General features: G+C 38.1%; 1 protein-coding gene across 1 annotated transcript in view; it reads right to left on the reverse strand.

Moving 5' to 3' along the window:
* Positions 1-1432: 1432 nt before the first annotated feature.
* Positions 1433-17065, reverse strand: part of LOC129121444 (cytosolic phospholipase A2 epsilon-like) — a 32797-nt gene continuing 17164 nt past the window's right edge. Inside the window, exons 7-21 of the mRNA XM_054634702.2 lie at positions 16132-16174; positions 15614-15677; positions 14209-14351; positions 13963-14052; positions 13191-13228; positions 11410-11545; positions 9398-9534; positions 8006-8228; positions 6962-7076; positions 6072-6209; positions 5690-5797; positions 4704-4895; positions 4083-4252; positions 2885-3071; positions 1433-2009 (exon numbers count right to left, since the gene is read on the reverse strand). Of these exons, the coding sequence (XP_054490677.1) occupies positions 1801-2009; positions 2885-3071; positions 4083-4252; positions 4704-4895; positions 5690-5797; positions 6072-6209; positions 6962-7076; positions 8006-8228; positions 9398-9534; positions 11410-11545; positions 13191-13228; positions 13963-14052; positions 14209-14351; positions 15614-15677; positions 16132-16174 (1993 nt within the window). The 3' untranslated portion in view covers positions 1433-1800. The remainder of the gene's footprint in view (positions 2010-2884; positions 3072-4082; positions 4253-4703; positions 4896-5689; positions 5798-6071; positions 6210-6961; positions 7077-8005; positions 8229-9397; positions 9535-11409; positions 11546-13190; positions 13229-13962; positions 14053-14208; positions 14352-15613; positions 15678-16131; positions 16175-17065) is intronic.

Here is a 17065-nt window from a genome sequence, read left to right on the forward strand (position 1 = left end):
CTTGAGTAGTAGGAACTCTCAGAGAGGGAAAGGCAGCCAGCAGGACACAAAGAAAAGCAGCATTAATCAGTTTCAGGCCGCATATTGCACTTAGCTGGCTTTTTTCCATCCTGTTGTTGAGCAAGTTTGCCCTGTAAAACAGATTGAAACATCCTCCATCCTGCTTTGTTTCATTTCCAGCAAAAAGGTCTAGGAAGCCATGACAGTAAACCGAAATATATCTCTAGAAAGAACCCAGAAGCATCCCATGAACTAGCTATTCTAGTGTACTGAAGCAGAACCACAATTACAGCTGCCTCACACTTGGAAGGACAATAATCTAGATTTAAACTTACAATATTGTACCCGAAATCAGGGTTACACTGTGCTCTTTCAAGAGTTTCGGGTATATGAGCACAATGAACATGCTCATAAGTGAAAAACATTGCCCTCTCATTCTCCCCCTCCACCCAAATGGCTCTTAGATGGCCCATCAGCTGGTTAATTTTTTAGGAATAAATCAAATAATCCTTTTCTACCATTCATTACCTAGAACTTCATTCTATATGAAATAAATTGTCGTTTCTGATGATAGTCAAGACTATCCTGATCTCAACACTAACTCTGCCCTGCTGACTGTCTGAATTTCCTCACAACAGTGGAAATCTTTTATTAACAAAAGGAAGCTGATCCAAAACATTTTCTGAGCTCCTGTGACTAATCTCTTCATGAATCACAGCTCCACAGTGCAAGGCTGATGTTGTGAAAGATTGAACTTGTGATCTGCCTGTTAGAGAGTTGTGAGAGGAGTCTTGGCAACTACAGTACCCTAGAGGACCCTAGTCTCCCTGGAAGACCTCTAGGATTTTTGATAATGAGAAACCAGTATCTCAGAACAATCCCTGAAAAGACCATTCTCCTGTAAGTGTTGAACAGGTGTGAAAGCTATGAAAGGGTCTCCTGCATTGCCCTGTTCTGCACAAACAGCTAGCAGCCATTTTCTTTCTTAGGAAACACTGAGAGAAATCACAAGGTCATCCTTCAGGAACAGTGAAGGCAGGTAAAGATGAGTGAGACAGGACAATCAGCAGAAGCTCCAAGAGAAAAGTGAAGGAAAGTTGGGAAACGCGTCTGTTGGATCGGCTACTGCTTAGGCTAAATCTAAATGGTTCTGGGAACAGCAGCTCAGAGAGAACATGTTTGATCTCCTGAAACAAAGATGATCTAATTCAGGGGTAATTCTTTATTGATGGTGAAAAGTGAATAAATTTTAACAACACTGATACTAACTTCAGAAACTTATATTCAAAGACTTGTGAAGACAGTTAAATAAAAATCTCATAGCAGACAGACAATCAAATCAGAGAGGACAACCCTTCAATAATTAAATAAGCAAGACCAGCCCAATGAATTAGTTATTTACAAAAAAAATTACCATTCAAGGGATTGTTGTCCTGTCACACAGAAAACACACCATATAAATACTCTTTTGATACAAATTTTAATATGCCACATAATTCATTATTATCTTCCACAACATTATAATAATTTATATTGAATACATGTAACAATTAGTAATGTAACTTGGTAAAAAAACCTAAAAACAAATTTACTGCTTTGAAGTTTGTTTTGGATTAAACCACTGGTAAATTCCAATCTGTTTGTCTGAAGAGCCATGTAAATAGGGTGGAGTCCAGAATGTCCTTAGGATGATGTGATTTCCACTGCAAGTATCACTGTTAAGAATCAAACATCTTGACCTCACCAAACACAGACAACCCAAGAAATACCACGTGAAAGACTGAAGATAGTGTGTGGTGGTTAAAAATTCCTCTGCTTCCTCCGTGCCACTGCCAAGCGCAAGGCCTGAATAATCAACTTCTCGTTGTTCAGGACGTTGTAATCTGTCAGTTTCACCAGTTTGTCAAAATTCTCTTCACTGAAACACACCTCTCTTGTTGTAAATGGGGAGAGGATGCTGGAGACATCAACTTTGCCTTCAGCCATCTCTTCAGGACTCCTTTCCACACCTAAAGGGACAAACCACAGGGAGATGCACCAATAAGGTTTTATTGCAGTATGTGGCTCCTATCAGTATTTACATAATTACAGGTAGAAAAGGGAGACTTGGAAGGAAAGATATAATTTGCCAGAGGCAAGTAAAAGTACTGTGCCAGTAGCACTGTATTCTTCAGCCTCTGGATCAGGCCTCTGTCCAAATATGATTTTACATCATTTGACATTTACATCACTCAAACAGCTTGAAGTTAGAAAAACAGCAGCAGCAGCAATGCTAGACCACTGCTGGGACAACATAGACTTTTTTACCCAACTAGAAAAGCACAAGCAAAAAGGAAAGCAGATACTCTTATACTACACAAAACAATAGCCACCTCACTGAAAGATCAGGAGAAATAATTGCACTCAGAGAGAAGACATAATTCAATTAAAATCAAAGATCTCTGCCCACTCAAACCTCAGTCTCAGAGATTACTTTTAAATATGTGAAAAAAACTTGAATGAATGGGTTTCACACCAAAACCAGCAGAAGGTTTTTCCTTGTCTTTTTTGGAAGCAGCAGCACATGACAAGTCCATGTCTATAGAGTAAAACATCTTGTGTTGAGAACCTACCCCTCAAGGTGTAGAAGTATCAGAATTATTGCTTTCATACTACCTCTTGTGAAATGAGTGCCTGTGTTTTAAGAATCTCAAGTGCTTTAAGAGAGATTCTGGAGTTCATATAGTTCAGATGTCCTGAGACAGAGCAGTTATTTTTTTCAGCGATGAGACCCATGCTGGCATTGGAAAGGTCAGAGATGACAGTGACAGACATTAGATATGAAATTGAAAGAATTCACTAGGAAAACAACTTTTTATTAAAACTGCTATCACAGATGACTCACCAGGAGCTTTATATTTCTTGAAAGTGTCATTTACTAGGGGAAAGAAAAGCACTGTTGGAGCTTGCGGACTGTCGGCCTCTTCAAACACATAGCATTCCTTCAAGTTTTCCCTGTCTTCCTCACTTATCTCAATTTTGGGAAACGGAATTTCTTGCTCCAAGAAGTACTTCGCAATCTGATCCAGAGGCTGGATGAAAGAAAAAAGATATATATAAAATTAATACAAACAATCAAAACTGATACAGAGACCTGGATATTTTAAACTGCAGCAGCTAACAGGAATATCCCAAGGTTTGAATCTCCGTCTGTCAAGATATTAAATTTCAGATGGAAACAATCATAACCACACCAGACATTGCAGCTTATCTTACTTTCCACATTGCTTTAAGCAAAACAAGAAAATGGTCACTGTCTCTGAACTTGAAAATTAATCCAAAACCCACAGGTCTGATTTTATGATTCCATTGAAAGAAGTTCATAAGGGGAAGGCAAAGAAACTACAAGAATGGAGAAGGAACACATGAGTCCAGATGACTCTGCATCATTGTCTTAACTTCTTCATTATTTACCACTTTCCCAGTCTGTCCTCTGCATAATTGATGTTCCTTGATAATGACTCCCTATTAATAAACCCACTTACCAACATATTTTGTGACCTCATAAAAAATGTTAACAGCTGTATTTACTATAAACCTATGTTTATTTTTGTATTATTATCATTATATATGCAACACTAACTTACTATTTTAAATTATGAATCAATCTGGCATTAGCCCTACATTTCCATAGGAGTGGTATGAGATATAAAGGCCAAGACAGGTTTTCTCATTTAGTCAGTTAAAGTGTTTTCAGGGATTTCCATTGCCTTTGTAATTTGTTCAGTACAAGGATAAACAAAATCAGTAGCAGAGTTTCAGACTACTCTATCAGTTTGTAATATAATCCAGAATATAATCCATCAGTTTTTAAAAACTTCTGGATCCATTGCAGTGAAGACCTTGATGATTTTGAAATGCCTATATCCATCATCATTTTCTAATATCCTTTTCAGTTACTGAGAAATCAATTGCCTAATGATCTAAATAATAAATTAGATAATAATCATCATCATCATCTAATTCACACTCCAATACTGACAATTGGTAGAGACCAAAAGACCATGAAGGAAAAAGATTTCAGATACCATGGCTTTCCTTACCAGTGTTTGGGACCCTCCGCTGTAATTCAAATGGAGGATGACATCAACCTCCCTCTTTGATCTCAAAAGTGGTGGGTAGCTGGTATTAATGAAAAAGCCAGTATCAACCAGGGAGAGCTCACTGTCTGCTGTTTCCATCAGTTTATTTGGGAAGGAGTCTATCACTGTGTCTGAAACGTAATTATTTCTCATTACTACAAATAAATCACAAGAATGGATTTCTCCTCTGAAGGGAGGTAAAGAATACAGAATCAAGAATTTTGTCCTCACTCTAGCTGTACTTATTTACAGGAGTAAGTGACATGCTACTGCTTTTTCCTTCCCCCTTCCTGAGCACCTCATGTTGCTTTAGCCCTAGAGGGGTGATCTCTCGTGCTGTCTTAGCCTGAGCTCACTGTATCCACAGGAACATAATCCCCAGACAGCCAGATACAATTTCACTTTTGAACACCTCCCACCAAAACTGAAATGCTGTTCAAATCTGGCTTTCATGTTTTCCATTTTTAAATGGAGAAGTGGCATTTCAGAAGTCAGTCTCAGCTATTTGTTGGAAATCCTAAGTGAATTCTGAAACCTAAACCTTCTTAGAATATTACTGAAAAGCATGCTGGTTTACTGTGCCTTTCCAGGTAGAAAATCCTTCACTCTCCAGGTACTTGTTATGCAGCTGGAAACCTCTGATAAAATTGGGATACTGTGCAATGGTTGGGCGTCCTGTTAAGACATCTCGCAGAGTGGAGGAGAAGACACTCGAGGGAGTGAAAAGACACGTGTCTACTTCATAGGGATTCACAGACAGAAAGGGTTCTTCTGCTACAAGATGGAAAGAAGACATTTTAAGTTTAGGATAATTTTCTGAAATGACCAATATTTTGAAAATTGGAGTGACTAATAATGACAGGTATCATCATCCCCCACTCCAAAGTTAATCAAACATAGTTATAAGCCCTTAAGTCTATGCCACCAAATAAAATTCAGCATTAGACAGTGAATTAAATGACCAGCTACCTGCAGGCAGCAGGCTGCAAGGCAGTAAGGATCACCTTCCACTCTAAGCTTCCTTTAATGATGCCCAGCTCTACTGTAGCATATGGTGGAGGGGAAAGAGCAGTCCCAAAATATACAGGAGACCTGTCAATAGGACACCTTCAGAATGCACGTGAGTGTCACCCAGCCTCAGCATCAAGTTAGGAGACCAGTCACTACAGGTTCCCTGTGCAATTAACAGCAAGAGCAAGCTTTCCCCATGGGTAGTTCAGTGGAGAAATCAGCCCTCTGCAAGAGCCATTTTCTCTACCCATGTTATTACTGGCCAAGGAGGAGCATATCCTAATCTAACAATCTCAAGATGTGTTTTTGATACAACATGATTTATATATGTCTGATAGAGACTGGTTTTGTGTTTCTATGACCTTCAGGAAAAGGTACAGCTTTTATACAGCTTTTCCAAAGAAACTCAATTTAGTTTTAAATCAGGCAGAAAAAAATTCTTAGTTGGCATCTCTGCTTTTCTTTCCTCATCTTTTACTCTCTGACTTAGACAGCATTTCTTTATGTATCAGACATCTTCACAAAACACCAGTAGTGAAAAAAACTTAAAGTCTCACCTATATCTTTTACTCTGTCTCTGGTCCATCTGCACCAGAAATCTTCTGAATCAGCAGCCAAATTCCAGACATACATCACATCTATGGAAAATATACTACTCCACATGCCTATAACGTGAAAGAGGAATAGAAGCTGATTGATGGAATGACCTCGGAAGAATCTTAATTGATACATACCTTCAGTTCTTCCCATTGGATACTTCCTTTCTGTCTGTACAGATGCCTTTGTGGGCATACTTCATGAGTACATCCTTGCTAGTGTAAACTCACACCTGCTCAACCTGTCTGCTGGTGTCTTCCCAGTGGTGTCCACCACAGACCATGTGCTTGCCCATAACAGCTGTCTCTCCAGTAGACCAGCTTTCCCCAAGGCAGCAGTCACCTTGCATATAGCAGATCCGAGTCTCTGAGAGCTTCTTCACCATCCTTCCCATAAAGAATTGACTTCCAAAGTGCTCTGCACGAATAGATGCTCCGTACTTCAGCAGACCAACTTCATAAGGAGTAAACTCCAGCCACTCTATGGCAACAGCAGCCAGACCATGAAAAAGCAACATGTTAGACAACATGTTAGATGATACTAAACAGAAGAGTTCCAGGAAGCAAACCCAATGAGAAAGACACTGGCTAGTTCACAGCATGCCATTCACCAGCCATGGCTGTGTCTGTATTGCCGGCAGTACTGATGCCATGAGGTCCTTCCACACTGTGGCAGGGCAGTTCCAGGCTATGATAGAGCAACCTCCAGCAAAAAAAGCCCTGGTCTGAATGAAACCACAGGCATTCCCATAATAGACTTAATCTTACCCCAAAGTATATGTTGCTCATGCATAACTTGTTGCCTTTAGAGCTCTAGTGGCAGAGAGCTTAGCATTCACTTGGTGTCATGTACTTTGCTGCTCATGTTAAACAAATACTGTGAAAACTAATAGAGGAAATAGTGATTTTCCTGACATTGGACCCAAAAATTCAAAATGCTTTCTTTAATTGTTCAAAATAAGACCAAATGGAACCATATAAGAATTTGTTTCACTCCAAGGCTTTTGTGATAGGATAAATTGTGAATTTGGTTCTTTTTTTTGTTTTGGTTTGGTTTGTTTTTTTTTTTTAGTTTTGGCCACTATTATCTGAAAATTTAGACTTTTGGGGGGGTTTTATTTGCAATTAGAATTAAAAGACTACTGCATTAATAAAGCTGTTTATATCCACATCATCTTAGTTTAGACCATTTAAATTATAAATTTGTTAAGAAATCTAAATCATAACCATTACCTCTGAATGCCTGGGCACTATAGTTGGACTTGAGGTTGATGGCCACATAGATGGGCAGTGGATTCTGGCCATTATCCACTGCCTGACGCTGGTCCGAGAGTCTGTGCTCATCTTTCTGGTTTTGATTTAAAAGGGTAAATGGAATGAGGTGTAAAACAACTTGCACTTCAAATAATATAATGTGAATTATCAGCCCTATCCAGCCTTATCTAAGTTCTCCTTTCCATTCCTAGGTAAGTGGATTGTTCCGAAATATCTGTCATGGGAAATTCCAAACTTGGCAAGTATCCCATAAGAAGCAGCTACACCCTGTATGGGTTCTCAGATTTTGAGATATGCTGAGAAGTTGATTGTAGATTCAGCCAGGAAAATAAAGAAAAACAACAACAAAACAGTTCCAGGAAAAATCATGCAGCTAAGTGAAAGGTAAAGTTCTTTCCTTGGCTAGGTCTTAGCAAAGAATTTATCGTATTTTAAGGTATTCTGCAAATATATACATATTCAAGAATATATGCTATTGCACATGACAATTTAAAACTTTATTGTATAAACTTCAACCAGAAGGAAACTGTTTAAGATGCACTATTTTTAAATTAACAAAATTTCTTAAAACTTGGTGCCATATTTAGAAAATGGTCTTTCTCACTATGTGAACCATATGCAGTCTATGCCTAGGTCACTTTATAAATGCATATCTTAATTTATGCTGGAGAAGCAAATTAATTCAAATTTTTAAGTGCCTCTTCTAGTCAGAATATTTTATGTCCAAAATGATTTATTTACAATTCAAAATATTTTTTCTCAGGATACTTCTCTCTTTAAGGAGAAAGAACCCCTTTAACTGGTATGACATGGCTCCTTCAGTTCAAGGTCAAGCTCTCTTTAAATCTAGAGCAGTGTTTTAATAATGGATCTGAATATATCATTTAATCAACTGCTAAACTAATTATTTGCATCAGTATTAGTGAATGGCATGCAGGATTTATTTTCTTCTCCACTATATCTATAGAAGCTCAGCAGTTATGTGAAAGAAAGGAGCAATACCTTATCGTGTAGCATGGATTCAATGACAAGACCCCAAAGGTCTATGAAAGAAGTGTTATGTCCTTCTTTAGTCCTCTCCATCAGGTCATTGTAATAGTACTTCAGACAATCCAAAGAAAAACAGCAGATCTTGGATTTGGTTACTTGCTTGCGAGCTTCCTTGATTGCATCCTCCAGATATTTTTGTGACCAATTAGCATCTTCATATAAGTTTGCCATGGTCCTGAAGAAATGTTAGTAGAAAATAATGAAAGAGACATAATGCTGTGGTTTGCTTTCAGAAAACAGATGTGCAACCTATTAGCCTGTTCCTTAATTCTTATGGGGTTCACACTTAAAATACTCTCATTTCAGGAGCAAACAAAACCTCCAAGCTTTCCGAGTTTGGATGTAATAAAATGGGCTCAAAAATTACCTTGAAATTCAAGGGAGAAAAGAAACCAAGACCCAAGGCTTTCAAATTCAAAGGTTCCACAAGTATTCATCTAATCTATTTCTTGGAAGATAGGGAGTATTCTAGGGAGCAGTCACTACTACTCTGCTTTGGTCCTGCATTTGTTCCCATATATCTGCTAATGACTTCTGCCACCAAGAAAACTGGGCAGTTTTGGGCATGTCCTCGTATGACCATTCTTACCTGTCCCCTTGAAATCATAACACAGACAGGTACATTCAGATCTCCACCTACATACAGAGAAGTTAAAAGAAAAACCTACCATTGAAGTTTGGACTTACATAAAGTGACCCACAACTCAGTGAAAAAAAATTCTCCACTTCCAAACAGGTGTAGAGGAGTGGGGGTACCTAGAACCTACTTGATTAAATACTTCAGTTATTTTAAGTGTGGCATCATCTGCTCTATGCCCACTGGGAGAAGAGAGCACTTCACAGCAAGCCACTGTATCTGCAGTCTCTCCAAGGTCAGTAACTTGATATCATTTGTTGGCCTTTTGTGACAATATTAATTCCTCTAGCCCCAAACACATCTTTTACCAGAGGGAGATGCACTGTAAATCCAAAATGGAAGTGAGAATAACCAGCAAATGGCAGGCATAAATTCTTCTTCCCATCTTTCTTCAATTTCCAGTCTAAAGACAAATTCATTGTATTTAGTCTAAGGTATAACTAATACAATATGAAAAGGGAACAGAGCATTTAGATGAAGATATTAGGCATAGACTGAGTCAGCGAGCTGACAAAAGCAGTTGATGAGCGTGATGATTGATCTCTTACTCAGTATGTTTTGTTTCCTTGCTCCAGGTGGACAGAGAGTAGATTGTGGGCAGAATAGAAATGCTTTTGCCTTGCTAAGTGCCATATAAGCTAACAGCTTTGTACAGAGTCAACAGTATTGAGCAGAGAACACAAAAAGCTTGTTTGCGTCCCTCTCACCATGTGGTACCCGATAAACCCCCGATGTAGGAAATGCAGTCCAAGAGGTTGAGTTTCTGGAGGCCCAGCAGGCTGCCATACATCGCTGTGAGTGATCGCGTTCCTCCCCCGGTTGTTGTGATGGCCACCACTGGCACCTGGTCAACACAGCAAGGCAGAAGGAGCAAAAGCTGTGCATGAATTAGACACAAACAGCCCTTACTGCAGAAATCAGATAAAGGTCACAGGCATTGATACAAGCAGGGATGCTGCTTGGGATGGAAAGGGTGTGATTGCTGCAGAAGGCTTGTTTGCCACCACCTGACTGCTGCAAGAAGGAAGGCTTATGTCTTACCCTCTCTGATGGGGTGAGAAGGTGTTTACTTAACATACAACTGGAAATCAACCTCACCACCCTGGAATTTTTCTCAAAGTGTATTATTAGCAGCTGTCACAGAAAAAACACAGGATTTACCACACTGGTGCCAGGTTAGGGATCCATGATTCTGCCTCTAACAATGACCAGTGTCACACAGGAATGCACAGCACCCTGTAATCAGCCAGACCACACAATAGCCAAAGTCTTCCTGGCCCCCGGCCATCAATTACTTTATGTCCTGAAGCACAGTCATTGATAGGGTTTCCCCTTCCATAAGCCAAGTGTAATTGAAGAGACAGACTATTCTTCTCCTTATCTTTTCCTGATCTAGTACACCCTCTGCTTCCGTTAGCAACCAGAGTGTGGATGCTTACACACCCCATGGAAAATGTCTATTTATACCTTTCAAGTATTAGCTTCTAATTTGATAAAGGAATCTGTGTTCCAAAGTCAATGAATAGAGCCTGAAGGAAATAATTCTCCTGCTCTATGAAAAAAACAAAAGCTCAGAAAAGTGAGAAAACAGATGTTCTTCGTACACTAAACTCTTTTTAAATATAGGAAATTTTATAAAATAATGAGGAAAATCTCATAATCTTGGCTAAAGTCAGAATAAACTCCAGAAATTATATTCTGGGGTTTACGTTTTCTAACCTATTTTTTTATAAGTTAAAACACTAATGATTTTTTTTTCAGTTCAAATATAAGTCAGCTAATAAAGTAGAGGGGATATTTTCCCATATTTCTGAAGTTAAACACATGAATAGGAGAGCCACAGTAATTAGGCCTTTCAGAAAACCCTAATTAGACCTTTCAGTTTTCTGTGTGTGAGGAAACTCTCAGACAGCTTGTAAAAATGGTTGAAATGTTCTTTTCAGCTTTGTTGAAAACTTTGTTTCCTGTATTATTCTCTGTTCTGAAATGCAAATTAATATTTTTGACAGCACTCTTTTTTTTTAACTGTCAGCTAAAGAGTGTTCTTGCTGTTGGTATGTATGTACTTTTCTGATTGTAAGCAACCCAGTTAGGCATCAGCAAATGCAAAGCTTATGACTCAATTACAGGGCAGGAACAGGGTCTAGAGTGATACAGCTAAACTTACAAACAGCTATTTCATCTACAACTCAGTGATACTGTAAGATCCACTCTTCTTTGCCAGATTGATAGCTTTATTCTATCCCTCATTTTTCCCAACAATACAGCTATTTTGCTGCAGAAACCACTCCAAGAATTTTCATTCAGATGTCTGTGAAAATTTTTCTTTCTTCCTCAACACCCTTTACACACATGCAATGGCTACCACCTCATTTCTGTGTTAAGGCCCTCTCTTTGCAAGCAGCATTGCCCAGCTGTTCCATGTCTGCCCACTATAAACTTTTCGCCTGAGATCCATGACCAATACCCAGAATAAACAGGAAGGGGCTGTTTGAGGAGCTGCTGAGAAGTTTTTGGCTCCATAAAGACATTATCCTGCCTCCCTCACTCTGCTACATTAACAGGCCACTGCTTCTCTTGCTCATGCCTTGCCCTAGGTGACCATGCCTGGCCCACACCAGCAGGACTAATTACACTGGGATTTTATTTGTTGTTTGAATTTGTAAGCCAGGCCTTGATCCCCTGAGAGCAGTTGCTACCAGGGATTGTATTGGCTTGCCTCATGCTCTTTCAGATCCTCTTCCAAATTAAGAATCTTTTTCAGAGCAGCAGCAACATATTTCTTCCTTTTCCGCAGGAAGTTCTGCTCCTCCCTGCACAGGCTAAACCCCAAGCGCACATCCAGGTCTCCTGAGCTGGAACAGACAATGGGACAAATCAATGCACACATCATTTATAGCTGATTTCAAGATCTGTAGGGCAGGTAATAAAAAAAATCATCTGTAAAATAAGTTATTTCTAAGTCTGCATATTGATAAAGGAAAGAAGAAAAACAAAACCACCCCATTTCTACTGCCAGCAAGAAATAGCATGGACATCCAAACTCCTCTTGGATGAAGAGGAGTTTCCAAGGTACTTTACATCTCTTGTGAACATGGACAAAAAGACAAGACACACAAGTCAGGGAAAGATCACCAAAAGGAGTAATTTCAGAAGTATTTTTTTCTGCATCCCTTCCTGTTTATCACTATGACACCCTGGAAAATTCAAGTGATGACATTATCACTTGTTCTCGGGTTTTGACAATCCACTAACAGCATTTAAAGTGAGGGTTCTAATGAGTTATGTGATGAAGCTTAAACTGCAGGGCAAGCATCACCCCCAGCTCAGTCTCTTGGGAATTCCAGCCTTTCACCTGTGTCCTGAACATATTTCTAGATAAGTATTCACAAGCTTCGTCCTGCAATAATACAAGAGTACCCATCACTTTTTTTTCACATGCGCAGACACATGAAATTTTGTCCCTTGAAAATGTGAAGCACAAGCAAAAGAAAATTCAGAAAAAAAGGTGCATATCCAATCAAACTGCAGCTAATGTTATGTGCCTACAGCAACATAAATACACTTATTACTGAGAATAACACTAAATATTGACCAAATCTTCTGGATCATATCACCCTCTGGTGGCTGCAAACTCTGTCCTGAAAATAATTTTCACCAATATTTCACAAATACGAATGCTTCAAGGATTAATGATAATAACCTTTCTTCTCCAGCAAATTTGATTTATCATACAGTGTAATTTTGAAAAGAGAATAAGGTCAAATGATTTACCTTACAAAAAACCCAACTCTTTGAGCAGTAGATAAACATTTTTTCTTGTTCTCTTTCTATATCTGTGTCTGTTAAATGTACAGGTCAGATATTTGTTATGGGCTGAGGTTGTACAGGTAGCTCTCCATTTACACAAAGTTTTCTCGTGCTGTGAAAATCCACACGCTTTCCTTCTGTATCTTATCCTATAGTGGGGGTGCTGTGAACCACAGGAAGTTTCAGCTCTACCATAAAATGTCACTGTCTTCAATTTTACCTATCACTGGTGCAATTCTGTCCCTGCAAGTGGGTTGGCAGAGGTGCAGCTGGTGAGGTCTCAGCTCCCATTCTGCCCAGTGAAGCAGAAGGGGCAGAAGCCAGGCTACCCTATGTTTGTTTTGGTGATTTGGCAAAGTTAGAGACTGCTAGAGGTTATTTCACCCCATGTGCAGATCTGACAATTGGCATAAATGGGGAATAAAATAATAAGTGAATGGTACAGTTTTATTTATGTGTGAGAACAGCAGGCATAAAGCCACCTAATTTACTCTGAATGAAGGCTCAGAGACTCCTGCAGAACTGCACAGTGCTGTAAGTGCAGCAGACTTGCACTTACCTCGGGCACCACGTGAGCACAGCACTCAGCGCTCACGCAGTACGTGTTCATCTCTGCACCTGTCACAGAAAAAGCCTACAGAACTAGTTTACAGCAGTCCTGGGGGCCAGGACTAAAAGAGGCTATCTTACCATTTTCTTGCTGTCAAGCACAAGTTAAATGAATTATCCTGGAAAATGAGAAAGGTAAAGGTAATTACTACCAAATTTTAAAACATTCCTTTCCTTCAAGCTCGGGCAATGCTCAGACCAAGAGAGGTGGTTCTCAAATAATAAATCACACGGCTAAGGACATTATTTTTATACAATTAACCAAAACCTCACTCCCTGCCCTGGAATCAAATTTTCACTTCTCTAGTAAGCCTGTATGTGTTTGGGGCAGGTAGTGTGCCACAAGCTTGCATGTTTACACCACTTCCCAGTTTGCACATTTAGAAGGGGCAACACGAGAAAAGTTACCTTATCAAATTAAAAAAAAAAAAACAAAAAAACAAAAAAAAACAAAAAACACCACCCCCAATATCAATATTAAAACAAAGTAAAATCTGAATTAAGCTCATAATCTGGATGGGTCTTTTTTCAGTTCTTCACTTGTATCATACCAATATAAAAAAAAAAAAAGTGGTTTTGAACGAATGTGCATTTTACAGTCATTTCTTGTTCCTTGAAACCACTTAATTCTAACAGTAGGATGCAGGTTTGCAATGACTGTTGTATTATTAAAATTATTGTTAACATGTTCTTCCTCAAAGTTGAATATAGCAACCTTAAATTTTGTTAACATTTCTAATGAATAGCTGTACAATTTTATACAGTGATTTTGTTTACTTGGTAACTTTATTTCTAGCAGGACAATATTAAGGACATTTTAAATTACGTATTTCAAAAGGTTCACAGCACTCACCTCTTCTAGTGTTATTTCCTTCTGTAAAGGGAGTGAATTCAGGGGAAAAGAAAGGACCCCAGGTTTCTCTGTTTCATTTCCATCAGCCAGCTGAAAAAATGTAAAAAAGCAATTGGGTATGAACACATAAAAGGTTTATCATCTCTAGAACTTCTCCACTCAGAAGCCCAGTTCAGTTTACTGGTTCTATTAATTTCTTGTTCTAATTTCATTTGAGTAATAATAACAAACAGAAGGAGAACTTACCTCTTCTGGTAATATGATATCCAGTCTTGTCTGGTCATTTATGATGCAGTGAAATATGATTATATGAAGGCTGGGGCCAGAGTCCAGCAAAATCTTCTGGCTTCCTTCATGTGATCCTTTCACTGTAAATGTAAGCTCTGGGTCTAAACAGAGAAGCAAGGAACAAACAGAATTTTAACTATTACAAGCAAACACACATAACTAATTTAAAAACCCAACCTTCACTTTTTGTTGAATTTTTCTTACACCACAATGACTAAGTAGACTTCAGGTGGCAAAAACAGACTGAAAACTGATCTAAAATATCTTGGTGAATCTACATAAATAATGAATGTACAAAATTCGCAGATTTTTAAAATACTATAGCTTTCTATGTGTTAGATGCTTTCCATGAATAAATTAAACCAAGATTTGGATTTAGAGGAGTGTCAGAGGCATTTTGGATTATTCATGTTGCATAAAAGTCATTTATTTGATGTCAGCCTGTTCTGGTTCATAGTAAACATTTTATAATATTAAGACTCACAAATAAATCTATAAACCCCCAACTCAATCAGACTACTTGGCATGTGCCCCCACATCACAAAACTGAAACAAGCGGCAGGCTAAGTTTCTTGTACAGAAAAGCCTTTATGTTTACAGAGAGGTCATATGCTGTTCTCCTGCAAGATCAGGGCCAAGAGACATATAATTTTAGGTCACTAACCTTTCTTTCCTCTGTTACATCTCAGTCTGAAACTTCCTGTAATGCACCTTAGTCATTGCTACCATTTTCTTCATAGAAGTCAATTTTCCATTCACGAATTAACTCGGAACAGTCATGAGGTTTTGAGATTTCCCCCCAGGAACAGCATTACACAAGCTATGGTTCATTTAATTCAACTTTAAAACTAGTGAAGAATCCTGTTGTATTTGTTTCAGCTATATTTTATGGACAAAGTACTGTTTTGGTGACTCTATGGTAGCAGAGGGCTTCCCTGCAATTTGCGAAGACCCCTTTCATACAACTTTGCATTTAAACTTAGGTTGTTTTTTTTTATTAAGGCACCAAAGGGAGAAGATTTCTACATATTAGTTATAAGATAATTTTTAAAGATCCCACTTAGAAAAAATTGTTTTGAACAAACAATAAATAAAAAGAACTAACCTCATTTTTCCAAGTTTTTCAGTCTAGTATATGTGGCTCTATTTTTGCATCAGTTTAAAATTTTCCTCATAACTAAGCACTTGATGAACTTGAATTTTGACAGATACAATCTTTCTGCAAGGTGGGGCATGGCAAAACTAAGTATTATATGACACAGATAGAGTAATGTGCACAACAGATTATTAATTTTTTTCAACATCTGTTATAATGGCTGAATCACAACACAAGAACAATAGGCTAATGAAGCAATAACCTCACTTGTGGATTGCTGCTTCAGCTTCCCTGTATCCACTCTAACCTCCAAACAGGAAACCTCACGTGCCTGCAGCAAGAGAGGATGAATGATGATTGAGAGAAGTGTAAATGCCATTGCAAGTGATTCATACTGTTCCCAACCAACCCCTCTGGTTGATCAATGAGAAAGACAATTATTATCTATTACTACATGTTCAGATACATGAGGACAATAATGATATGGTATTTCTTTCCAAAACTGAAATAAAGAGAAACAACTCATGAACTGCTTGAACTTGGAGAGACAATTAAGCAAAGAAGATGAGCCCTATTCAAAATAATGAGTGTATTAACATATGGAACTATTTTTATGAGCATTATAACACTTTCTTTATTAAATCCTGATAGTTCTGAGCCTATCATTTATAGAAGAAAGTATGCAGCAGTACTGGGTTTGGGACACAGCTCAAAGTTTCCAGAGTTAGAAACATGAACATTTGTTATTCAGACACAAGAAAGATCACAATAAATATGTACTTTACCACTAGTACTCCATTCGTAATAATGCCATCTGGGTAGTCCAGACTGGAAAAAAAAAAAAAAGGAAGATAATGTCATGGTTGGGAAAGCTCAGACAAATGGTTAACACATTAGTTCTTACATGACCTTTGACATTTCTGACTTTAACATTCTCACTCAAAAATACTTTAAAGCTTAGGATTAGATGATGAGCTGAGTTGCAGTTTTTTCCATCCACTCAGAATATGAAGCTGGATTTATACTACTATTGTCTTACACATTTACTTCAGTAAACCATGCAATAAATACCGGTATGAGACATATTGATTTTGAGGACAGCTGCAGCTGTTAAATCCATCTTGATTCTTTTGAGCATTACACAGTTTTACCCAGGTTTTTTTCTAATACAACTGCCTAGCTTTCCACAATTTATAAAAAAATTTCCCTAATGGCAGGAAATATTGTATTTACCTCTATGAAGTGATCTGCAAATCACACATGAGATTGTAACAGATCACTGTATGTATAGATGTGTTTCCACAAGTTAAGAGCAGGGATGAATTCACATACTGCAGCCAACAATTTCTATATTCTAAAATATTTTCCATCAGAAATATCAGGCAGTGTCTCATTAAGGATATCTCGTAATTTAGCATTTCATTAAATTACAGATGTAAATTCATATAATCTCTCAAGAACTGAGATGTCTCCAAAGGGAATATGTACATATGTATAGACTATTGACAAGGACTGAGCACTGACTCCCCAATCTGCTGCAGAGAGTATGAGCTGTTTATTCAGACTTTGCAAGCCATGGATTACACATTTGGAGTTCTCATATAGTTCTATACTTGATATATGTATTTTATCTCAGCTGAAACCAAACAATACAATTCCTTTAAAATTAGATGAATGACATTGTTTTTATCCACTTAAAGTGAAAACAATTAGATTTAA

The sequence above is a fragment of the Agelaius phoeniceus genome, chromosome 6 (assembly GCF_051311805.1).
Source record: "Agelaius phoeniceus isolate bAgePho1 chromosome 6, bAgePho1.hap1, whole genome shotgun sequence".
NCBI classification, from domain to species: Eukaryota; Metazoa; Chordata; class Aves; order Passeriformes; family Icteridae; genus Agelaius; species Agelaius phoeniceus.